Source organism: Salvelinus alpinus, chromosome 2 (assembly GCF_045679555.1).
Source record: "Salvelinus alpinus chromosome 2, SLU_Salpinus.1, whole genome shotgun sequence".
In the NCBI taxonomy this organism is placed as follows: Eukaryota; Metazoa; Chordata; class Actinopteri; order Salmoniformes; family Salmonidae; genus Salvelinus; species Salvelinus alpinus.
The window spans coordinates 74,762,371-74,788,898 of NC_092087.1; the positions used below are offsets into that span (position 1 = coordinate 74,762,371).

At 40.1% G+C, this 26,528-nt stretch overlaps 1 protein-coding gene across 2 annotated transcripts in view; it reads right to left on the reverse strand.

The window, feature by feature from the left end:
- Positions 1 to 3,735: 3,735 nt before the first annotated feature.
- The window catches only part of LOC139567736 (VPS10 domain-containing receptor SorCS3-like), a 228,387-nt gene continuing 205,594 nt past the window's right edge, over positions 3,736 to 26,528 (reverse strand). The window contains exons 17-27 of one of the 2 annotated variants that reach the window (XM_071389195.1): positions 24,915 to 25,028; positions 23,858 to 24,029; positions 20,836 to 21,022; positions 18,298 to 18,431; positions 17,466 to 17,589; positions 16,901 to 17,013; positions 10,771 to 10,902; positions 10,385 to 10,484; positions 8,692 to 8,797; positions 7,757 to 7,917; positions 3,736 to 7,280 (exon numbers count right to left, since the gene is read on the reverse strand). In XM_071389195.1, coding sequence (XP_071245296.1) covers positions 7,222 to 7,280; positions 7,757 to 7,917; positions 8,692 to 8,797; positions 10,385 to 10,484; positions 10,771 to 10,902; positions 16,901 to 17,013; positions 17,466 to 17,589; positions 18,298 to 18,431; positions 20,836 to 21,022; positions 23,858 to 24,029; positions 24,915 to 25,028 — 1,402 coding nt within the window. In that variant the 3' untranslated portion in view covers positions 3,736 to 7,221. Of the gene's footprint in view, positions 7,281 to 7,756; positions 7,918 to 8,691; positions 8,798 to 10,372; positions 10,485 to 10,770; positions 10,903 to 16,900; positions 17,014 to 17,465; positions 17,590 to 18,297; positions 18,432 to 20,835; positions 21,023 to 23,857; positions 24,030 to 24,914; positions 25,029 to 26,528 lie in introns of both variants that reach the window. The other variant, XM_071389194.1, reaches the window with a different exon arrangement.

The following is a 26,528-nucleotide window of genomic DNA, read 5'->3' on the forward strand; positions in this document are numbered from 1 at the left end:
GTTGATGTGAGCCATTACCAGCCTTTCAAATCCCTTCATGGCTACGGACGTGAGTGCTACGGGTCTGTAGTCATTTAGGCAGCTTGCCTTTGTGTTCATGGGCACAGGGACTATGGTGGTCTGCTTGAAACATGTTGGTATTACAGACTCAATCAGTGAAGACACCAGCCAGTTGGTCAGCACATGCCTGGAGCACACGTCCTGGTAATCCGTCTGGCCCCGCAGCCTTGTGTATGTTGACCTGTTTAAAGTTCCTATTCACGTCGGCTACGGAGAGCATGATCACACAGTCGTCCGGAACAGCTAATGCTCTCATGCATGCCTCAGTGTTGCTTGCCTCGAAGTGAGCATTGAAGTGATTTAGCTCGTCTGGTAGGCTCGTGTCACTGGGCAGCTCGTGGCTGTGCTTCCCTTTGTAGTCTGTAATGGTTTGCATGCCCTGCCACATAAGACGAGAGTCGGAGCCGGTATAGTATGATTCAATCTTAGCCATGTATTGATGCTTTGCCTGTTTGATGGTTCGTCGGAGGGCATAGCTGGATTTCTTATAAGCTTCCGGGTTAGAGTCCCGCACCTTAAAAGCGGCAGCTCTGCCCTTTAGCTCAGTGCGAATGTTGCCTGTCATCCATGGCTTCTGGTTGGGGTATGTACGTACAGTCACTGTGGGGACGACGTCCTCAATGCACTTATTGATAAAGCCAGTGACTGATGTGGTGTGCTCCTCAATGCCATTGGAAGAATCCCAGAACATGTTCCAGCCTGTGATAGCAAAACAGTCCTGTAGTTTAGCATCTGCTTCATCTGACCACGTTTTTATAGACCGAGTTACTGGTGCATCCTGCTTTAATTTTTGCTTGTAAGCAGTAATCAGGAGGATGAAGTTGTGGTCGGATTTACCAAATGGAGGGCGAGGGAGAGCTTTGAGAGCTCTGTGTGTGGAGTATAGGTGATCTAGAATTTTTTTCCCTCTGGTTGCACATTTAACATGTTGATAGATATTTGGTATTTGGCAGCTTTCCCACTCGCCTTCTGCAGGTCCTCACGAGGCACCCCGCTCTGTGTCCCCTGTACCTGCGTTTCTTCATCTTGCAAATAACGGGGATGTTGGCCCTGTCGGGTGTTTGGAGAATGTCCTGTGCGTCTTGCTTGTTGAAGAAAATATATTTTTCTAATCCGAGGTGAGTGATCGCTGTCCTGATATCCAGAAGCTCTTTTTTTTGCCGTAAGATATCGTTGCAGAAATATTATGTATAAAATAAGTTACAAATAACGCAAAAAAACCCCACATAATAGCACAATTGGTTGTGCGCCCGTATATCTGCTGCCATTTCTTCTTAGGTATGATGAGGCTGCTCTGAAGGCTTTCCCTTCACGAGTCAAGACAAATGGCCCTTGTTTATGCCAGGCTTTGCCGTCCAGCGGTCCATCTGCCAACTACGACAGAAAACTGCGAAAGTGAAATGAACTGTAATCGAAGGAGAGTCTTTATTCGCCATTAAGTGACAGAGTACTTTTATTGTCTGGTGAAGGCCCAATCCCTTGAGGGGACGGTGGCTTCGCAGATGACAATGCTGCCATCTTTTTTGACAAGGGTATTTTATCAAGTGCAAATATTTTGCCTCCAATCAATTCTTCACCGCTTCATCCGCTCTTACCGTCTACGGGCGGCTTGAGGATAATGAGAAAAAAAACGTGGCCTCTTAGACAACGCTCATTGTTGATGTTCGAGTGGTAGCAGGTGTCACATGGCACCGACGACAAATTATGGGCGATTTACCTGTCAGTGTCAAAAGAATGGCGGTAGAACAGATCAGAAGGGGAAGTGGCATCCCACAATACCGTGAAGTCATCCTGACGCCGTGGTGATAATTAAACCAGTGCCTCTTAAGAATACCTCTCACCTGTTTGGGTTCAGGAAGGAGACACTCAGTGACCTCGCTACCATAGAGGAAATTGGGAAAATATTCCAAAGAAATATATATTTTCTAAAAAAACAAGATACACTATAGTATCTACAATAACAACATACAGTATAGTATCTACAGTAATAAGACACAGTATAGTATCTACAATAGCAAGATACAGTATACTATTTACAGTAACAAGATACAGTATAGTATCTACAACAACAAGATACAGTATAGTATCTACAATAATGAGATACAGTATAGTATCTACGACAACAAAATACAGTATAGTATCTACAGTAATAAGACACAGTATAGTATCTACAATAGCAAGTTACAGTATACTATCTACAGTAACAAGATACATTATAGTATCTACAACAACAAGATACAGTATAGTATCTACAATAATGAGATACAGTACAGTATCTACAGTAACAAGATACAGTAGCTTTAACAGGGACTTACTGTATAACATGACTGCAGTATCGTAAGATTAACTTGTAATACACAAAACTGCTTTTATAATTTCTGAACAAGTGTCAGTGACAGCAAATCACAAACTATCACATGAATCATATTAACAATATTCATGCTCGCCCTTTGTCTTGCAGCCTTTGCATTTACCATAAGTATTTTACATCCACTGTTGTAGCTGCTATTTGCTAATGGCATGCCCATCACTAGAGACACACATACATATCCACCTAATAGCTTTAGATAATGCATTTTCCACACAGTAACATTGTGACAGACAGGAATACAGCAGTACATTTTCTAAATGCCTGCAGCAGTGTAAATAAGTGGCTGATTCTGATCTGCAGTGTTGGTGCTAGGGAGAGCATTGTGTACACTTCAGCTCCTGGCTGTAGCTTCTGTAGCTGGCTGAAGCAGGTGTAATGTATCAAGGTTTGTCAGACAGTGTACAGTGATGCGGTTTGCTGGCTCCTTAACGACTTCAGTGCTGATTTAAAAAAAAAAAATTATTTCACCTTTATTTAACCAGGTAGGCTAGTTGAGAACAAGTTCTCATTTGCAACTGCGACCTGGCCAAGATAAAGCATAGCAGTGTGAACAGACAACACAGAGTTACACATGGAGTAAACAATAAACAAGTCAATAACTAGGAGAACTAGGAGAAAGTGGAGTTGTTAGACTTTGAGTAAAGGTATGTGCTGAAGTTTGGCTTTTTAAACACTTTTTTTCACAACACTGTTGACAATATTTTTTTCAACACTGGTTTTCCCCAAAACTGTATTTTTCTCTACACTGTTTTAGCACTGTGACACTTGGACAACTGTAATGAAAAAGGAATGACCTGCATAACATCATTTTAACACGCATCAATCAATCACATTTATTTTATTAATCCCTTTTTACATCAGCAGTTGTCACTATGTGCTTAGACAGATAGCCAGCCTAAAACCCCCAAAGAGCAAAACAATACAGATGTGGAACCACAGTGGCATGAAAACTCCCTAGAAAGGCAGGAACCTAGGAAGGAACCTAGAGAGGAACTAGGCTCTGAGGGGTGGCTCCTCCTCTGGCTGTGCCGGTTGGAGATTATAAGAGTACATGGACATAAAGGCTAGATCATTCTTCAAGCTGTCCAAGTGTTCATAGATGACCAGCAGGGTCAAATAATATAACAGTGGTTATAGAGGTTGCATCCGCTCAGCACCTTAGAACTAAATGTCAGTTGGCATTTCATAGCCGAGCGTTCAGAGGTCGAGACAGCAAGTGCGTGAAAGAGAGAGAGAGAGTGAGAGAAACAGAGGATCGAAATACACATGCAGACACACACTAACACACACAGTAACGTGTGGGATATAGCAATAAGAAAGTCAGTTTATTATGCAGTGCAGATCACCTCCTATTACCTTTCTCAGAGTTTAAAGAATTCCATTACACAGAGAGAAGTGCTTTGACGTAGAAAAATACATTTATTTGAAACAATTTCAAAATGACAGTTTCTTAACAGTAGAAATATTGAAATAAAGATGAAACAGAACAGTACTGATGATGCATGCATTTGTGCAATGAAGAGTATTACAATGGTCTGCCCTTAGAATCATAATACATGTGGTACAGAGGTCACTGGAACACAGACCGTGGGGATTAGCGCACATTCAACAAATCTGATCTAACAAAGTAGAGAGTTGTCAAATCCATCATGATTGATGTACTGTAACAGGCCCACTAAGTGGTTACTAAAGTGTGATTTGCGTATGTTTTGCTGTTTGGGCTGCATAACATTTTAGAAGTTTTCCCTTTTCAGGTTTGAAGAAGTGACTGCTAAATGCTAACTCCTGTCCGTATAAGCTGGTAGCATAGCTAGCATACAGAACTCTGTGGTGGTAGTCAAAGTCGTTTTTAACTGTAATGCCGTTGATTGGTCACGATGACATCCATACAAGCATTATACTCCGGTTTTTACCTCAACATAGTGTGAAATACACATAGAAACAATAGCCTAAATGTAGACAAATTCCACTGACCTATTAATGCGTCTATGTACACTAAGATTTCTTAATTTCCCTTTCCCACAATCTTGTTTCCCTTTCAGATTTCACAGATCATCTTATTCAACATTTGCATCAAAAAATTATCAAACCAGCTCAATAGAATCTGATGTAAAGCAACGAACACAAGAGAAAACTGTTCAAACGAACGTTGAAGGATAAAATATCTACACCAATAAATAACCACACAAACTGTAACAAATGTAACACAACCCAACTACTTTCCCTACAAAACCTGCAGCAGTACAGACAAATATAAACAGGTCTTGCCTCTGAGGGATGTCTGAAGAACTGAGCACTGTTGAATGATCAACGACCAAGGCTAAAATGCCAACGCATGTTTCCCGCTCATAGGGTAAAAGGAGCTTCGAGGCTCATGGGATGAATGGTTGTAATCCACCCTTCTAATGGCCTTACGTGTCAAAGGAAAGTCTTTCCGAAGAAATTCAGGAGAAATAAAAGGGATTATACATGTGGATGAACTCTGAGTGACCTTTTAGCTCAGCTAGTTCATCTTTGTCTGCCAGTGGAGGAACTGGAGGAGTCACCTTAGGAACTGGTGGTGGCAGAGATGACACAAAGAAAAAAACACTTTAATGTTCCCGTTATCTGTCACGACGTTAATCATGTTTCTTTTTAATAAGTATTTGAACAAAGCCGGCGTGACATTGAGAACATTAAAATGAGTTGTCAACAACAAACAAAATAGGGACAGTCAGATGAGTGAGGATGATGCAATTATCGTACGTACAACAAAACAATGTGTTGCATTGTTATGTCCTGTGTGGAAGAATGCCTCTGTAGATGGAGTTTGATAAATCAAAACAACGTTAGCATGTCGCTACAGCAACAGTTTGCTATGACAACTGCTATAACACTCTTGTTACAATGTAACAAGGGACTATAGATACAGAAGCTCCGCCTCTTTCCTTTACTACTGAACACACTTATAAACACGATCATGGGAATCACTTTCCTTGTGCAACATTCTCTAAACATTCCCGCCCTTCTCTCATCTCACTTTCCTGTGTCATCACGTGCTGACTCCAGGCACGGCATTGTGGGATAGCTCGGCATGGTGAATTCGGTGCTTAATCATCCACCCATCTCCGCTTACCGCCAGACTGGCTACACCTGCTGCCAGGGACCTGTGCGTGACTGGATCTCCTGCTACTCCTGCTAGTGACAGCTTTCAGAGGACTGCATTGCACAGCAGTGTAGTGGAGGAACCTAGCTACTTGCTAGCATGTACACTATTGTGTGTACAGTATTTCACTACAGTAGGGAGTTCAAGCGGTGGAACTTGACTCAACAGTTGGTTTCTAACTTCTAAATGAAGCTGAGGAAATGTGTTGATAGTGGGATGATTTGATAAGACTCATATGGATGAGATGGTGGTTTAAAATCATTGTCTTGTGTAGTTTTTACTCTAGACACCTCATCAGATAGGTGGAAAGTCAACACAAAGTTGTTCTGTTCCCTTCTTGTATGGAAATATTGTTTGAGAGATAATGTTTGAGGAGATTACCATGAAACTCTATGAGAGTTGATATGCTTAACAGAGACAGAACACTCTATGAATAGATTCCAGCAAAGGACATGATCAAATATATCACTGCAAAATACCCCGAAGCTACTTGTCCTTGTCACGCTGATGGGCCTTATACAATATACTCATCAGGAGTAACAATTGACATGCACAACAATGTGGGATCATCTTGATGAGTCAGACACAAATTATATCCATGGATCATAAATGGTTGATTCCACTTTTCTCGTTACTTTCAAAGGGCAAACAATAGAAATAATCCCATGATGTTTATGTCGTCTGTTACAAAGAGTTTAACAGTTGAGATGCAGGTAAAAATGACCACCAATTATGTGTTTTAGTTCATTTCAAGCAGGGGTGGCGTTGCGTTTTCCTGGTTTGTTATTTAGAAAATTATGTCCATCTCAACAGTTAAACCCTTTGTACAAGACAGATACATTGTATAGCCATAAATTAACTAAATGAAGAATATGCGAGTCTGTATATATACTGTATTTAAAAATGACTGAGCTCTTTTAATTAATAGAAAATAACTATTTACAACACTTGCTTATCTACAACACATACATCTCGTCCTTAATAATAACATGCACAAGTCAAGGACCTCATTAAAAACAAAGTTGGACTCTTTCTATCAGTAACATCTTGCTTTTTAACACACTTTTAAGAACTGATAACAGGTCATGACTAGATCTCCTGTGTTCGGCATTGTACTTTTACTACAAGCGTGTGGAAAGTAAATATACATATATTATATACAGAGCGATAACGGATATCTAAAGATAATATGGTACAATTTCAATAATATTCCCTGTTAGATCGGAGACCTAGACATGATGGCTCATACAAACAAAAACTCTTAGACCTCATGAAAACTAAAACGTTAAGAAATGTACATAACTCTCTTCATAGGTTTTGATAAAGGCTTTGAGAAAAGTCCATGAAATAAGACAATTACGGACTGAAAATTAAACCTTTCTTTATAATCCAAATTGTGTTACAGTAGGCCTATGTAGCTTATACTTGTTATTAAAATGTGTCCTATTTAGTGGATTGATTTCAAATTTGCAGCATAGATGCTATCAAACAAGACACCCATGCACTTCAGTATAAATGAGGTCCTTAGAAAACTATTAACATTGGGGTTGTGTTTGAGAAATTACAAAAGAAACCAGAATAGAGCGAACCCTCAAAATGGCAATACTTTAAGTCTGTACACATTTGTTGCATTCCTTCCCTGGCTTTACACGCTAGTACAGTTAGGAATCTCCCTTGTGCTCTCGCAGGCATTTCCAATTCGCCCTGGGGTAGAGAGAAAGAATTCAACATAAGAACAACGTGTGTTAGTCCACTGGTATTAGAGGCTTTGGTGTCTGTGAAACAAATACCTACCTTGACAGTGATACTGCCTGTTAATTACTGGGGTTTCATTACAATGTCTTATCAAAAGCTCTTAAGCTGTTGTTTCATATGTGGGACATTAGTGGCTGACCCATTGGTTTGTTTGTTCCTTGTTTTGTTCTGAAGATACACTACTCCTCCTTTTTCCTACCAGTTGATTTCATGTAAAGAAACAATGTAGACTTTATAACACAATGTAGTGTATACACTGCAGGTCAAAAGTCAACATTGTTATTCATGGAGATATGACCCATATGGGTTTTAGTCCAATAAAATGAATTTGGACAAAGTATGTGTAATATTGTTGGAAGTTCATAGTCACCAAACTAGCAATTTGCTATTCAAAAATGATGTATCGGTCTATGTATGTATCTTACGTTTAACTCTGGCGTCCATCTCCTTCTCCATGACTTCTTTGGGCGTAGAGAACTCACTGAGGGTGGTCTTAGGCGTGCTGTCGCTCTGGCTGACCGAACCGATCATCTCCTGCTCTTTCTCCTGGTTCACCTCCGCGTATATTTTCATCCAGGGGATTTTTCTGCAGATTGTTAAATGTAGACAGACAACAGCCATGTTACAATAGGGAATGACTATTCAATGATGGTCCGTCCCATTGGCAGCATTTCTCAAAGATGTATATTAACTTTTTGTTCAGAGTTGGTATGTTGACAAAACTATATTAATCCCCCTATTATCATGAAGCCACTAGATATCTAACTAAGAAAATATTAATCTATACATCAGTAAATCCCCATATGACATCAATGTAGTGATATAAGACTGTAATCCTGATGCATTATACATTTTGCATAATCTAATTACAAGTAATTGTGTTACTTAATTGTTTTGCTTGACATTTCAATAAATCTGTTTCTTCAATTACAAGTAATTGTGTTACTTAATTGTTTTGCTTGACATTTCAATAAATCTGTTTCTTCTTTAGATTCATGCGGGAATTTCCATATCCATAATTGATGCGTTTTCAGCAGACTTTTAGATAAAAATCTTTTTAATAATTCAGCTACTAACAGCCAAAGTATGGCAACAGCATATTAAGCAATTTAATGATAGTTTTCTTAACACAACATCACTGATTCACACACGTGCCTCATGCATCCAAATCACTCTAAATCTGTTCACTACATCTACAGTATAAAGGACATTTGAAAAGTTACTTCAAAGGAACGTCTTTAGTTCATTGTTGGTTGATGCCGGCCCTACCGATCTATGCATTATTAATGATGATAGCAGGTTATTCGAGCAGTGCTGCCATATAGTGTTCAAAGATATAATCATAAAGTACTGTACATACCTCTTGAATTTGTAGATGAGAAACACTGCTAAACCCAGGAATACTATTGATAGGAGCATCAGCATGGCTGAACTGCTGTGTCTCGGGATGGAATCCACCAAGGGTGCTGTAACAGAGAGTAGAGGAAGATGAACATTAAACATAACAAGAACAGAACAACACAATAAAGGCTAATCTGGGAATGCCTTGGAGATTTACTTGCTTCATTGCCAATATTGATCCTATACTGTATAGTGTTGTATCACTAATAACAACCATGGAGTACAGTTGAGATATATCTTTTGCATCAAAATAGTCCGCTACAGTAGGGCTACATACAGTCAATGAATATGCTTTACTTGAATCAATTTGTTGATTCAAGTAAATAAATCCGGCTTTGTATTATGGGTCGATCCTTGGCTATGATAGTGCATTTTTAATATCCCAAATTTAAACTTTTCTCCAACTAAAAGGCATTGGCTTTAACAAGCATAGCAGCATTTATATTCAGATGTAAATGCAAAATTATGGTTAAAACAAGCCTTTTACAACGACAACTGTCACAAATGAAGTGCAACACAGCATCACTTACTGTGTAATAAACTGGAAGTATGTGGTGCTGATTATACTATTTAACACCTCTCTGTGGTATTACACACCCTTGACACACACACACACACACACATTTTACGGTCCAGCACCCGCAGACCTGCTTGTGAATACCTAGTCCTTTAAGCCACAGACTGCCAGCTCAAGGCTACGTGTTCTCACTGGGATTATGTGGCTAATAGAACCTTCAAAATATGTACTATTAGACCTGTCAAACCTGGCAATCCTCTCTCCAACCCCCACCTCCACCCTTACAGAAAAAAAACATGTGAAGAGTTCCAAAAAGTTACATTTTATGTGAAATTATGTGATTTTCCACATGTGAAATCATGTGGACTTTCCTTAAGGGCACTTCCAACTTTAACCCTTAACTCTTCCATGTGGACCCAGCTGCTGTAGTAAGTGTGGTGTTGTATGAGTATATACTGTAGTAGAAGGCTGGACTACTGCTCTGTATCCATTCAATACTCTCAACTGAGAATCTTTTTCCATTGTGGAGGAGATTTTGTGTTGTTTTTGGGTGGATGCTGGTAAAGCATTTTAATTGCAGCCAAGAGTAGTTATTTGTTTGTCTCATTTTGAGCCAACACTCAAACTGGTGTAATGTTGTTGATTATATTTAGGCGTTTACGATTTTTGCATGCATTGTGAACCAAACATATATTTTTTTGTCCATTTCTTAAGGGCTAAATAACCAACATAATTATAGTCAGCGCAACACTAATTCTGTGGTGGGATGGTTGTTAAAGACAGTGAACAGATGTCGGGCGTCTTGATGGTAGATATAAAATATCAATTGTCTCAAGGAGTTCCACTTAAAATCGATTCTCCCTTTCCTCCCACGTCCTCCTCCAATCTTCATACACCCAAGATGGTGACAAACATATAACGCATGTTATTAAATACAGAACAAAAAAATGTGTTTGGTTTATGCTATACAAATATGAAGACGTTAACTCCAGTAAATGACATTGCATTTACGACATCACAGAAAGAAACAAACACAGCTGAAAAACAGGAGAATATGTAGAGAAAATAATGATTTCTCATGCAAGTACGTACAGTTAATATATGTAATTATCTTGATACTAACTTCTTTCCTTACCCAAAGTTAGCTGTGTGATGTAAACGATTACTCTTGCTCCTGGCTTTAGCTCAAACTCCACCAGATTCTGGTTCAGAGCGCTGGCAAGTATCTCAGAGATCTGTTGAAGGAGATGAAAGAAGCATCATTTAGTCAAATAATTCTCACACTTTTCAGCTCTTTCAATTCGCACACAATGCATAATTAAATAGTATTTGCTGTTTCGTCATGACACCCAACACATTGGTTCAGTTGTATCAATTGTCGGACTAGGCATATAAAATGAATGTCTGCATGTGTCCTATTGTGTGAATTGGCGTGAAGGATTGGAAACAATTTGTCATACATGCCATGACAGAATTACAATGACACTCAAAATGTCATTGTCCAATCTAACTATCCCATACCTGCTCTAGCTCCTCCTCGCTCTTTTTCCTGCCCTCTGATTGGTTCTTGTGTGGTAACAGGAAGAGCTCAGCGGCCGTTGGCACACCTGGAAACACTGCAACCAATAGCTGATCCTCTGGAAAGTCTGACACCTGTTGACAATGAACAATACTGTTGCAATATGTTCATACTTGTATGGTATTCTTAGTCTACAGTCCAAATTACTGCCCTCAGATTATATACATTATTAACAAGTTTGAAATCAAAGGAGAGGGAGGTGACAATGAAAAAGATTTGGGCTTGACCAACATGTGTTAATAACCAATACAACCTCCATGTAAACAATGCTACAATATGTCACCAAACCAATTGATGACAAGTCAGCATAAATACTACTTTCTTTTTTTGGTAACACTTTATTTGACACCTAGCATCATAACACGTTCTGACGCACTTTTAACCATATGTCATAACAGTCGACATAACCTGTCATAACATTGTCATAGCACTGTTATGACAGATATATTTAGACGTGTTGTGACACACAGTACCAGTCAAATGTTTGGACACACCTACTCATTCAAGGGTTTTTCATTGTAGAACAATAGTGAAGACATCAACACTATGAAATAACACATATGGAATCATGTAGTAACCAAAAAAGTGTTAAACAAATCAAAGTATATTTTAGATTTTAGATGCTTCAAAGTAGCCATCCTTTGCATTGATGACAGCTTTGCACACTTTTGGCAATCTCTCAACCAGCGTCATGAGGTAGTCACATGGAATGCATTTCAATTAACAGGTGTGCCTTGTTAAAAGTTAATTTGTGGAATTTCTTTCCTTCCTAATGCGTTCGAGCCAATCCATTTTGTTGTGCCAAGGGAGGGGTGGTGTACAGAAGATAGCCCTGTCATCAAGGCAAAGGGTGGCTACTTTGAAAAATCTCACTTTGTTGGTTACAACATGATTCCATATGTGCTATTTCATAGTTTTGATGTCTTCACTATTATTCTACAATGTAGAAAATAGTAAAAAGAAATAAAATAATTTGACTGGTATTGTATATTAGAGTATTTTATGGCTGGTTATGACATCTATGTAGAGTGTTAAAGCGCACAAAAAACTACCACACAAGGCAGACCAATCCATTCTACTTGTAAATAGTATCTTATATAACATTTCTTAAATTGTCCATTTTATTACCATTGTAATTGTGCACACATTGATGTCAGACATGTGTCTAGCCCAATGCTCTGTCGCTGATGACTGGGATGAATGCAGGAGAAGGACAAAACACCCTCTTTGGAACTTATGACTGGTGGTTATGTATGTAATAGGCCTATCTGGCTTATATTATTACCCTTACAACAACAAAAATGTTCCAGATTTTGGAATCAAAGTTTGTTTGTTCACAACATTAGATGTATATGTAGCGCTACCACTAGGGGGAGACATTCAAACTGTTAACTGCAGTGCGAGCCTCATATGTTGGAAGAAGAGAAGCAGGAAGGGAAGCCCAGTGGATAAATGGAGAAAGGAAGCTTCTTGGCAGGGAAAAAATAAATGAAACATTTAGAGTTAAATCCTTTGATGTTGTTGTTGTACTGAATTCTTTACTATCATGTATTTTTATCCTCATATTTTGAATAACTTATGGAAAATACACATTACACATCCTGTGTTACTCTACTTGGACTAAGAAAATACACTTTATGACACTGTCAAGAAGCATTATGACCATCCTGTGTTACTCTACTTGGACTAAGAAAATGCACTTTATGACAGTCAAGAAGCATTATGACCATCATAATCACATAAGCCAGATAGGCCTATCACGTACACGTACATCACGTATGTCAGTCATCAGTCACAAAGAGGGTGTCTTGGCCTACTTCTGAAATCTGCTCCTGCATTCATCCCAGTCAAGAGCAACAGTGCATTGGTGTAGGTACATGTCTGACATCAATGTGTGGGCAATTTAATTTGGTCAATTTTAGAAAATGTAATTTAATTCTTGTCAATTGGGGGGCGCTGTTTTCACTTTGGAAAAAATCGTGCCCAAATTAAACTCCCTCGTACTCTATTCTAGATCGTACAATATGCATATTATTATTACTATTGGATAGAAATCACTCTCAAGTTTCTAAAACTGTTTGAATTATATCTGTGAGTAAAACAGAACTCATTTTGCAGCAAACTTCCATACAGGAAGTGAAAAATCTGAAAACGATGCTCTGTTCCAGGGCCTGCCTATTCAATTGCCTAATATTTATCGATATGCATGCACTTCATACGCCTTCCACTAGATGTCAACAGGCAGTGGAAGGTGGAATGGGGTGTCTAGCTTGATCTGAGGCCGAACAAGAGCTTTTGGAGTGACAGGTCTGGAAATTTCTTTGTCTTCTCTGGCACGCGAAGTACGTCGACATTGGCTTCTGAAAAGCGTTCGGTATACACGGCGGATATCTCCGGCTCTGATTTTATTTGATACATGTGATAATAACATCATCAAGTCGTTTTTTTCAACCGAGTTGTATCAGTTTATTCAACGTTTATTTGGACTTTTGGAATTTTCCGTTCTTTGCGTCAAGAGAAGATGGGCATGTTCGCGCCACATGGCTAGCTAAGGTTGCTAATTCGACAGGAGAAAAGGACATTCTAAAACCAAACAACGATTTATTCTGGACCTAGGACTCCTTGTACAAGATTCTGATGGAAGCTCAACAAAAGTAAGAACAATTTATGATGTTATTTCGTATTTCTGTGGAAAATGTTGATTCCTATTCTCTGCCATTTTGGCGGGCGCTGTCTCGCAATAATAGCAAGCTGTTTGTTATGGTAAAGTTATTTTTTAAAATCTAACACGGCGGTTGCATTAAGAACCAGTGTATCTTTCATTTGCCATACAACAAGTATTTTTATGTAAAGTTTATGATGAGTTCTTTGGTCAGATTAGGTGAGTGTCCAAAATAGCTCCGGACATTCTGGTGAATCGATGCTACATATTCACAATGTATAACCACGGTTTGCAGCTCTAAATATGCACATTTTCGAACAAAACATAAGTGTATTGTATAACCTGATGTTATAAGACTGTCATCTGATGAAGTTGGTCAAGGTTAGTGATTAATTTTATATCTTTTGCTGGTTTTTGCGAATGCTATCTATGCGGTGAATAAATGCGGTTGTGTGTTTGGCTATTGTGGTAAGCTAATATAATGCTATATTGTGTTTTCGCTGTAAAACACTTTAAAAAATCGGAAATATTGGCTGGATTCACAAGATGTTTATCTTTCATTTGCTGTACACCATGTATTTTTCATAAATGTTTTATGATGAGTATTTAGGTATTTCACGTTGCTCTCTGTAATTATTCTGGCTGCTTTGGTGATATTTTTGATGGTAGCTGCAATGTAAAACTATGATTTATAGCTCAAATATGCACATTTTCGAACAAAACATAAATTTATTGTATAACATGTTATAAGACTGTCATCTGATGATGTTGTTTCTTGGTTAGTTACTAATTATATCTATATTTGGTCGGTTTTGTGATAGCTACCTATGCGGTAGAAACATGGTGAAAATATGCGGTTGAGTCTTTGGCTATTGTGGTTAGCTAATAGAAATACATATTGTGTTTTCGCTGTAAAACATTTTAAAAATCGGAAATGATGGCTGGATTCACAAGATGTTTATCTTTCATTTGCTGTATTGGACTTGTGATTTCATGATATTTATATGCTATTATTTACTTGTGGCGCTATGCTAGGCTATGCTAGTCAGCTTTTACTGATGAGGATGCTCCCGGATCTGGGATGGGTGTTAAGTAAAGGATAACATAAACATACTGTTTACAAGTAGGCTACGGTGTAATAGAATGGTTTGCTTTGTATGGTAGGTTGTGTGGGTTTTGACACTCTTATGTACGTAGATGTCATAACCAGCCTTAAAATAACGCAATATGTCACAACAGTTTATGACAAGTAGTTTTAGCTTTTATGACAAACTATGACATGTCTATGACTGTGACATATCATGATCATGTCATAAAAGCTAAAACAACCTGTCATAAACTGTTGTGACATATTGCGTTATTTTAAGGCTAGGTGTCAAATAAAGTGTTGAACTTTTTTCAATCCAAACTCAACCTCCAGGTTTTTGCAAAAGTCTATTTCTTTCTTGATGGGAAGAGTATGTCTTGCAAAACAGCTGTTTTTCCATGACTTCAAAATAGCTACTACTAAGTGTTTTTCTTTATAATGTCCTTTATCCACTTTAGATTACCATCAAGGCCCAGGGTTTCAACCAGAAATCGGTGTCCATTTAAAAAGCCACTAATGTTTTTATGGGTTCTCTATTTGGCTACTGGCGGACAATGGAGTGGCGTAGTCGGCGAGTCACATACACTTGAAGCACATCAATTATCAAGCCTAAAAAATCACCATTTGAGTAGAAAATGAGTGGACAAATATAGAGCAACGGAATGACTTGCAATGAGGGGAAAGAGGTATGGAATGGGAGAGGGAATGGGAGATGGAAGAGGATAGGATGCAGTAGCACCTGTAAAATCAATACACTCAGCCCATATTTGTTCTTTTTGCGATCACTCATTACTCTAAAAAGCCTTCTGGCTCTGTGTGCTTGGGTAGCGCTGGCATTTTGTGCCCCCAAAACTCATTGGCTGGAGTGAAAAATCTGATCTGGGTTAAGGGAGGAGAGTAGGTGAGTCAGACTGAGTCAGATGAGTGAGTGTTTTGGAGGGAACTTTGTCCATGCCCAAATTTGGCTGAAAAAACACATTTTCAAGACTGTATCTTGTCGCTTTAATATTTTAACAGCAAACACTTTTGGAGCAGCTTCCTCGCAATCTTACTGTATGCAAAGCCTAATAAATAAGATGAAACAGCGGTTGATTACTAATTACTATTGTAAAACACACCAAGACGTGGATTCTGTTTTTCATTCGTCATGAACTTGACAATACTGGGTTATTCTATTTCATAACTCCGTCCATAGTGCATTATTTCCAACAATGTTGTTCTAAATATGTTATGATGATTCACCTATAACTATCATTTTATTCTGTGAAGTCAAGTAATTGCAATTTTGCTGAACCTTCTCATCTTGGCTTTATTGTGGGGAGTTGTTTACTTTGACAGAACAGAATATGTTCCATTTTGAGGGCGAACTGAACGTGAACCGCAGAAAATGTCAATATAAATTAAGGTAAAAATTCTAATAACACTTTGCATGATGATTGTTGCACAATATCTAGGCTATGAACCCTATGCCAACTCTAGCAGTACATGGACGAATAGGCCTTAATATGATTTTCTTTTAGAGAAAGAGTGAAAGAGATGAAATGAGGATTAAACTGTATATGGAGGAGCACATGACACATGAACTAGTGTTCATAAACTCAATAGATACCGTATAATGTATGTTGGTCCTAAAAGGTTGTATAACAAAACCTTCTGTATGAAAAGTGGTGCTGTAACACCCTATTGCTGTAAATCCCTATTGAGGCTAGCAATTAATAGCCCGCGCTAGATATATAACTTTAACTGAGTGTGCCCCTCTGTTTAACACAATTCAATTGGCTGGTGCTATACTATACTGCGGTGAACATAGTATGTGGCTCACAGAATGCCAGGTGATAAGGTGCACTTTATCCCTCACAAAGCCTCACCCTGTCCTCCATCACAGTAGCTCCCTCCACTGGCTCTCAGACTAGCTCGCCTGAGGCGCCTCTCATGTCAAATCAACTGTGGAGTAGGTGAAAACACAGAGAGACCACAAGTCTCACACTAAAGGCCTAAACCAACACACAAAGTGGAAGAATAACACAATTAAATATGACATATCAGCGCTAGCTCTCCTCCATAGATACTAAGCACATCCAATGTCACGGTAATGCCTAGATCTCCTTCATTCCAGGCTAATTCCCGAAGAACACATTTCATTGCTCCAACTTCTGTTAGTGCTCATCAAGCTGCCTCGAGGGGGGAAGAAGAAGCTGAGACCCTCGCACCTGTGTGATAACGAATCATAGGGCAGCCCGAGGGTGAATGCCAAAGCGTCTGAGAGGATAGGAAGAGACAAGAGAGAGGGAGAAAACGAGAGATGGAAGGAATTCACACTTACTTGGAGCAGAGCCTTCTTAATGACTCTCCCCACATCCTGTCTCCACTCGGGGACGTCAGGGTTGTACTCGTCCAGATTAGGGGAGAAAGATAAAAGCAGAGATTTGAAGAACTCTGTCAGAAAGAGAGAGAGACCCAGGGGAGAAACAGAAACAGACCGTTAATTCAGCCCCTGATCTAGGTGCATTATTCTCAAGGTATCCTCCTCATTCCCCACTGTCATTTGTTCTGGTTGTGTCCCTCCTCTAACTGCCTTCTGATGGGTTGGAAAGCTGACAGAGAAGTTGGTGTGTGTGCGTACAGTATGCATGTGCTCATGGTTTGACAAGAGAAGTTGATTGCTTGCACAAGTGATTTCTTAGATAATTGGGGAAATGTCCCCTTTCGCATATCCTGACATATTCAAATTTAAAGTACCCTCAAACGTTGCATACCAAGTGAGATGCCTGCTAGATGTGCTAATTAGCATTACATCAAGCAGAATAATTTGATTAGGGTGATCCGAGCGAGAGAGAGAAAGAGACAGAGAGACAGAGAGAGACAGAGAGAGAGATCCTGATCCTTACCCTGGACTGCTATCGTCTTGCTGTCTTGCAGTATGGCGTTGGCTGAAGACACTTGGACCGTAACAGTGTTCATTCCCTCGCTGGTGAAGGTGTACGAGATGCTCCCGTCTAAGCTGATCACTGGCTGGAGGAAGAAGGAACATGGACAAAATGGATGATCACACTTTGATCAGGTCATAATCCCTTCACCTAAAACATTTACCTAAAACCCCAGAACATGAAACAAACCCATTTCAGATGATAACAACTTCTCCTTCAACTTCTCACTAAGAGTAGTCGGAGCTTCTGACTTGAGTAAAACCCTACAAAAAGCATCCTCCCCATTAGACCTAGAACCAATGCAGCTAAGGTCATAACTCATGACAAACTAATAAGATGTTTGAACAAAATACAAAATCAGAGACTGCTCCGCCTCTATCACTGTCATCTTCAATAATAGAAGAGGTCAATGTATGTAAAACCATAGACATCATGTATAACCCATATGTACATCAGTGGAGGCTACTGAAGGTAGGACAGCTCATAGTAAGTGGAATGGAACTGGAATAGAACCCATGTCTTTGATGTGTTCGATGCTGTTCCACTGATTCCGTTCCAGCCATGACAATAAGCCTCTCCTCTGATTTAGTTACAGTGACACCAGCCACCAGTACATGTACACTATATGGTATTATAGGGCAAGACCCCTTTTGAATAGTGTCAGTTTACCTCTACTAAATTTGTATAGTTGGTACCCCACATATACTGAATACTATACACAACACTGGAGTCCCACAGGGCTCAGGTTATAGGCCCTCTTCCCTGTACACCAAGTGTTTTAAGTCTAGTTTACCTCAGTGCTGTTCCCCAGCCACCAGAAGTAGGTGAGGGTCCTGGAGTGGATGGGCCAGACCACTGCTGTTAGGTTTACTTCCTTGTTCTTGATGGCCACAAATGGAGCCAGCAACTGGACATGTTCCACAGGACCTGATACAAACACAGAGGATGATTCATATTCAGTATTGGATGATTCAGACTCAGTATTGGATAATACAGAGTCAGTATTGGATAATACAGACTCAGCAGTGGATGACTCAGACTCAGTATTGGATGACTCAGACTCAGTATTGGATGATTCAGACTCAGTATTGGATGATTCAGACTCAGTATTGGATGAATCAGACTCAGTATTGGATGATTCAGACTCCGTATTGGATGATTCAGACTCCGTATTGGATGATTCAGACTCCGTATATGATTGTAATTACATGGACATTGCTTGAGACTGCCTACTACACAATATGAAACTCACTCGCACATCAAAATATTATTTTGAGATAATTTTTTGTTTAAATATGAAAAGCACTGGCACATCCAAAGATAATATTTACAGCTGTGTGGGAAAAAATTAATAGAAACCTTCATAAATGAAGAATTAGAGAAAAGAAGATCTCCCACACCGCGCTTGCCAGTATCACTTAACATTATCACTGGGGTAGTGTGTGAGATCTTCTTCTCAATAAGACTACTTTAGCTGAAAAGGGAAGGTGAATGAAATCGTCCTCAACAAATGTCATAACTATCATAATTTTTTGTAGTTTTGTTGGAATTTAGTTGAAGAACAAGATTTATTCTCGACTTAAAACACGTTGGCGTTATCATGTTTTTGACGTGATACCTTGTGAGTAATACTGTGGTCTGCCATGCTGAGACCATAATGGAAGCTGACGTGGGTGTACATGGCATTATCATTATCTAAGTGGTGAAGGTTCATGTAGGAGAGAGATAAAACAAGGTATTTTAACAGTAAAACTCCGGCTGACAGTGGTGTGACTCTGCATTCTGGCGTGTACGTCTCCGCCTGGGCTTCTGTTAACTCTTATCCTCTTTAACTGAGACTAATCTTTATCCTAGCTTTCAAACGCATGCAGTGTATGTACAGTATGTGTGTGTGTGTTAGTGTCTGTGTATGTTTGTGTGTGTTTGTGTGTGTGTGTGTGTGATGTGTGTGACAGAGAGAGAAAGTGTGCGTATCTGTGTGTCTCCCCCTTTTAAGTTTGTGTCTATGCGGATGTGCATGTGTGTGTGTTGTGTGTGTGATGTGAGTCATTTGGTCAGGCTCCCTAAACTGTGTCTGGTGTTAAAAATATTCCAATTTGAAATATGTGGTGGCATCGTGATTGGCACATTGCTAAAAGCATCATCTGCACTCTCTCTCCCCTGTAAATTCCCCCAAAATGTGCCAAACAACCTCCCGAGTGGCGCAGCGGTCTAAGGTACTGCATCGCAGTGCTTGATGCGTCACTACAGACCCGGATTCGATCCCAGGCTTTATCACAGCCGGCCGGATCTTGGAGACCCATGAGGTGCTGCACAATTGGCACAGAGTCGTTCGGGGTAGGGGAAGGTTTGGCCGACCGGCATATCCTTGTCCCATCGCACTCTAGCGACTCCTTGTGGCAAACTGGGCGCCTGCAATTTGACTGCAATCGCCAGGTGGACTTTGTTTCCTCCGACACATTGGTGCGGTTGGCTTCCAGGTTAAGTGAGAAGTGTGTCAAGAAGCAGTGCGGCTTGGCAGGGTCATATTTCGAAGAACGCATGGCTCACCACCTTTACCTCTCCCGAGTCCGTACTGGAGTTGCAGCGATGAGACAAGACTGTAACTACCAATTGGATATCACGAAATTGGGGAGAAAAAAGGGTAAAAGTATTTTTTTTAAGTATAATCATTTGTACCAAACCATGGAGAGAAAAACACCAGCAGAATCAATCAACATCAACAATATCAAAGTACACTGATTGAAAGTGTCGTGGCGACCAGAGACAACATTTAAATGGCACCTTCACTAATTGACGAAAGCCTCGCTTTTCAAATCAAGAGACAAGGGGGCAATTCAAACACTGCACCTCAAAGAGCTGGATAATTCTTGAAGCCTTTTAGACATAAGCATGTTATATTTGTCGCTATTATTTACTTGACATTTGGCTGGCTTGTTCATTCCAAGATGAAAAGAGAGAGAGAGCATCAAAGTGCTGTACTATGTTGAAAGCATTCTGGTACTTTGCCTTTAACTGGCTCCATTGTACACTGCTGTATATTTAGTAAGGTGGTTATTTACAGAGAAATATGAGGCAGAGATATTCAATTATGATCATTGAGAACCACAGCACTGTTGTTTTCCATTATTCCCCTCCAATCAGGGACTGATTCAGACCTGGGTCACCAGGTGAGCGACCACTCTGGCCAATCAATGGCCGACGTCACAGTATCTGACCAATTATCTATCAGGTACAGTACAAACTAAAACCAGAAGTACTTCATTCCTCGATGGCGGGAATTGAATTAAATATTCCTGACAAAATAGATGGATGTATAGAGGTGACGTACACGTAACATGAAGGTACAACGTTGTAGTATCAAATCCCAGGGTGTTTTCCGCCAAGGCCGAGACACGGAATATCCCAGCCGTCTTATAAACATGTCTGATACCCTCTTCGATCCAGCTCAGGTTGGAGAAGGAGACTGCCGTGCCATCTCCGAAATCCAGTTGGATGTTGGTTCTCATTGAGTCACCCTGGAAAACAAGTAAAGTCTCAAGTAAGGAATACAGATGAAGAAAGACAGAAAAGACAGAAATAAAGACAAAAATAAAACAATTAAGATACATTTCATCATTATAAAAAAAAAATATATATACTGTATATAACAATTCCATTGTATTTGAGAGCCCAGCTAGATGCTTGTACTTTTGTTTATTCTAGACTTAAATACATCTCATTATTTTGTGGCGGCAGGTAGCCTAGTGGTTAGAGTGATGGGCCAGTAACCAAAAGGATGCTGGATCGAATCCCGAGCGGACAAAGTTAAATTATGTCATTCTGCCCCTGAATAAGGCAGTTAAACCACTGTTCCCTGGTAGGACGTCACTATAAATAAGATTTTGTTCTTATTAACTGACTTGCCTAGTTAAAAAAAAATGTTTTTTAAACATGGGGTTCAATACAATGCCTCAAACCCACAGTAACATTCAGTAAGCATGCATGGGCACAGGCAGGACACCATTGTCTGTTTCTGTCAGAGGTCCAACAGATGGTGTTGTGACACCTCTACACCATCCTGAGTCTGACATGAGTCCCTGTGGTGTGTGTGTGTGTGTGTGTGTGTGTGTGTGTGTGTGTGTGTGTGTGTGTGTGTGTGTGTGTGTGTGTGTGTGTGTGTGTGTGTGTGTGTGTGTGTGTGTGTGTGTGTGTGTGTGTGTGTGTGTGTGTGTGTGTGTGTGTGTGTGTGTGTGTGTGTGTGTGTGTGTGTGTGTGTGTGTGTGTGTGTGTGTGTGTGTGTGTGTGTGTGATGGAGAGAGAGAGAACCACAGGGAGGTTGAAGCAGTGTAGTAATCAGGGTGGCAGGTACACTAGTCAACAGACTGCTGGACTAAATTCACACACAGACACAAGCAGTCAGAATTAGCCCAACATTGGGGTTGCATCATATTCTGCCCCACTGTGAGAGCAGTGTGTTTGCCTGTTACCACTAATGAGGTGTGTGTGTGTGTGTCTCTCTCTCTCCTTATTCACTATCTGTTTAGTTTCTTTTCAAGCACAGCAGAGTATGAAAACAAGGGAAGGCTTCTGGGGGTATATTTCACGCCATTGTACAGTGAAAAAGATACACTATGGATAAGCCAAATAAAGAAAGGCAGAATAGAATGGAAGAAAAGGGATAACGTTGGCGGCTGTTGTGTGGAACTGTAATGGCGTCGATGTCATTCAGGATTTTGTTGGTGTCCTCTGTTCACATTCTCTGGACACTTCTAGTTCTCTATCAAGGTGTCCTGGGATCGCTAGCAAATCTGCATGAGACTGATGCTGGCCTACTGGCTAAATGTCAAGCTTTGTGTCCGTGGCTCCATGTGTGACTCAGAGGGCCTCCAAATCCAAAATGCATAATAGGGTAAGCGTCATGTTCCGGACAGCAGTGCTGGTTGATAAGGGGTTGTGTTAGTTCAGGTCCAAACACAGCAGGACTGTGAACAGGACTCTTGTTCAGGTGAATGTCAACACACAAAGGATGGTATAAACAGTGTGATGTCAGTGTACACATTACATGCTATAATGCAACTAATGTTGGGTAAATCTGGATGGTGTACACATCACATACTATAAGGTAGCTAATGTACATTAAATCTGGTTGGTGTACACATTACATACTATAAGGTAGCTAACGTACAGTAAATCTGGTTGGTGTACACATTACATACTATAAGGTAGCTAACGTACAGCAAATCTGGTTGGTGTACACATGATAAGGTCACTTTGTGATAATGAAACCTTGACGTGTGACACTATAGATCTCATCCCTCTCTCAAAACATCAAACTTTCTTCCACCTCCCTCCTTTATTTTCATTTTTCTGAACCGCCATGTTTACTACCCAGCAGTACCACAAATTAAATATTTAGGCCCATTTGCTCTCCCCAAGAAATTCTACCATCGTGGGCTTCATGAATATAAATTAAAGTCTGAATTCAACAGGAGCGAAGGATTTTCTGAATGCATAAGACCCGACGCCATGAAGATTCTTCACCTCCATTAGTCTCCTGTGATAGTTGTTTTTAATTATTTTTTTGGACTGAAATTTTTATAAAATACATTTCATAAAATGTTTGACCACATGGCATATGTCTCTCTTATCAGAGGAGGCCTCTCTTAATGAAAGAAATAGACCCTCATTTCCTCAACTCATCACACTGTAATACGTCAGCTGGGCCCAGGAGAGACCTCGTGGGAGAGACACTTACTTCTTAGCTGCAGTGCAGGGGGAAAGCACCGCCGCACCGAGCAGAGCACTACCGCACTTATTCCACCTGTATTTAATGTGAGGTGGTTGAACAGTGTCTTGGGAGTGAGGGGAGCGAGGCAAGGCGCTGGCCCTAGAAGGAGACTACTCTGAGTTTATCACTCTATAACAGGGTCTCCAGGGGTGCATCTCTCTCTTAGGTCTTTAGCTCTTACTCCGTCTCTCGGCTCGGGGCTTGGGGCCTGTAGCTGTGTGTGGGTGATGTTGTGTTGCAAGTTACTATTAAACTTTCAGCAGTTGGTGTATATGGGATAATATAACAGGGAAATAATTGTAGGCGTATGTCTGGAGAAACATCCATGTTGAACATATGGGAAACATCCATATTTCACTCAGTAACAGGCCTACAGTGAGTGAGTTGTGCGCCACATGCTAGGACTACTTTTACAACCATGCATAGCAATACAAAACACACAGATTTTTCATTTCATGGCTTAAAGTGAAAATCAATGCAACTCATAACAGTGATGTATACACAGGCGTCCATTTGGGCTCCTACATGCCCATAAGAATGATATACAAAAAGGATGCCATTTTGGATTTTGGCCCAGTCCTACCTCATCCAGATGCACCAGGAAGGTGACGTTGGTGTGCAGGTCGGCGGTAAGCTTGCCCTCTCTGGTGGAGAGAGAAAGGCCTTTTGGAACCCTGTTGGGACACATCTGCTTCCTGGGTGTGTACATGTCCTTGACTCCCTTGATGCAGTTGTTGGACACCACTTTTCGGTACCTTAAGAAGATACCATTTGAATGAGTTAGTACATGTTTAGTATGGTTTACTGAGGTCATGGCTTCATGACACTACTAGTTAACAAGGCTAAGGCATTGGTCACGTTCATCAATGAAGCTTGACAAGAAATCGCAAAAATTGTATTTTTAACCTCAAAGTGATTGTGGAAGTGACTGAGCTAGTGAACAAGACTTGCTATTCTTTGGCTAATCTTAAAAATGCTTAGTAATCCCTAATTAAAAGATTACTTTTAACCCTGAAAGGTAATGTCTGACACAAGATGTACAGTAGTTGTCGGTCACATTGACAAAACTCCAACATGCTTACTAACTCCAGACAAAACTTGACTTTTAACCTTGGGGAAGCGAATGCATCAATGAAGGATGTACCGTTCTCCTCAGACTTTAGCCATCCTGAGACGTCCTAATCTGTGTCCTGGGAATCCTGAAAGTGCTTTGAAGCTCTCTGAAGTACACAATGTCACGCAGTATAGATCAACTGTCTGGTGAATGACTCAGGCCTAAATAGCCAATATCACTATTCACAATAGGAGCCGTGCCAGAAGATGTGACACCCTGACAGTGTTTCATTACAGTGGGAAGATGGGAAGATGACAAAGCATTGGCCAACCTATACAGAGAGATACTGTAGCCACTGTAAGCTTTAATGTGTTTTTGTACCTCTCTTTTGAAATGTGAGATACCTATTCAGGCTTTTTAACATGGATCATATTATAACCATCATAATGTTTTACAAAATGAAATGGAAAACATTCAAGGAAAAATATTTGACCTTTCATTGAGCAGAAATATACAGAAGGGTTGCCTTCACTTAGAATAGACAACATAGAAACGTTACAAAATAGTGTCTTTATGTGCAACTCACCCTGTGCTGTTGAGGTAGTTCTGTCCTTGGCTGCAGCTCCTTGATACAACAGCTGGGTTGAACCAGAACGCTGGTAGACAGTTCCCTTCTCTACGCCGTTCATAGCCATAATCACTATAACAAATCACATACAGAATGTGATCAACATCAACACTTTACCTCTACCTACTGTATATCAATCAAATGTATTTATAAAGCCCTTCTTACATCAGCTGATACCTCAAAGTGCTGTACAGAAACCCAGCCTAAAACCCCAAACAGCAAGCAATGCAGTTGCAGAAGCACGGTGGCTAGGAAAAACTCCCTAGAAAGGCTGAAACCTAGGAAGAAACCTAGAGAGGTACCAGGCTATGAGGGGTGGCCAGTCCCCTTCTGGCTGTGCCGGGTGGAGATTATAACAGAACATGGCCAAGATGTTCAAATGTTCATAGATGAACAGTAGGGTCAGATACTAATAATCACAGTGGTTGTAGAGGGTGCAACAGATCAGCACCTCAGGAATATATGTCAGTTGGCTTTTCATTGATGTACATATCTACCTCAATTACCTCCGACATCTGCACATCAACTTGGTACTGGTATCCCGTGTATATAGCCAAGTTATCGTTACTCATTGTGTATGTATTATTATTTTTCTATTTTATTCTCTCTGCATTGTTGGGAAGGGCCCGTAAGTAAGCATTTCACTGTTAGTCTACACCTGCTGTTTATGAAGCATGTGATAAATACAATTAGATTTGATTTTGATCCAAAGGACATACAGTATTACTGTGTTATGTTACAGCTTATTTTTCCTATCCCCTCAGCACGATACTTATAATAGATATTTTTTGCATTTCAACGCATCATTATTATATATTGATTGGGCTGCAGTTGACAAATGCTCCAGATCAGCAGAGGTAGGAAGACTGAGCCCTGAGGGACTCCATGACAACACAGGCAGCCAGGTCAGGGTTGGCTGACTTCCACCGGCTGATGTTAGCTACCTCCCAATCACAAAGTGATTTACATCGGGCAAAGCAGGTCAGGCAAGTGCCCATTCTAATAATGACGCTGTCATTGATTTATCAATTAATTACCTAGCCAGAACTAATAGGATGCAACAAAGCCTGAGGTCCGTCTAGGACTCCCTATGGCCTGGTCTGGCCTCAGTGTGATTAGGAACCTCCCCCAATTTATTGACAAGCTGTCAAGTGAAGTTATGGTGTTATGGTTGGTTGGGATAATAGTTATAAGGGACTAAGAGAGTCCAATGAGGTTACAGTGTCCAGTTAAGGACATTACAGCACCACTGAATCACAGCTTTGGTAATGCAAAGCTTACATTTCTTTCCAGTAAGTCACAGAAAAGTATGGTGTCCAGTTTAGCACATTATAGTTATGGTGACTCCCAGCGTGTTTTGGTTCACATTAATACTAATCTCTCCTCACTTATTATTAATATAATATATCAAGTGTTATATCTATGTATACACACTGAACAAAATACAAACACAACACATTAAGTGTTGGTCCAATGTTTCATGAGCTGAAATAAAAGATCCCCAGAAATGTTCCATAGGCACAAAAATACTATTTCGCTGTTAGTGAGAATTTCTCCTGCCAAGATAATCCA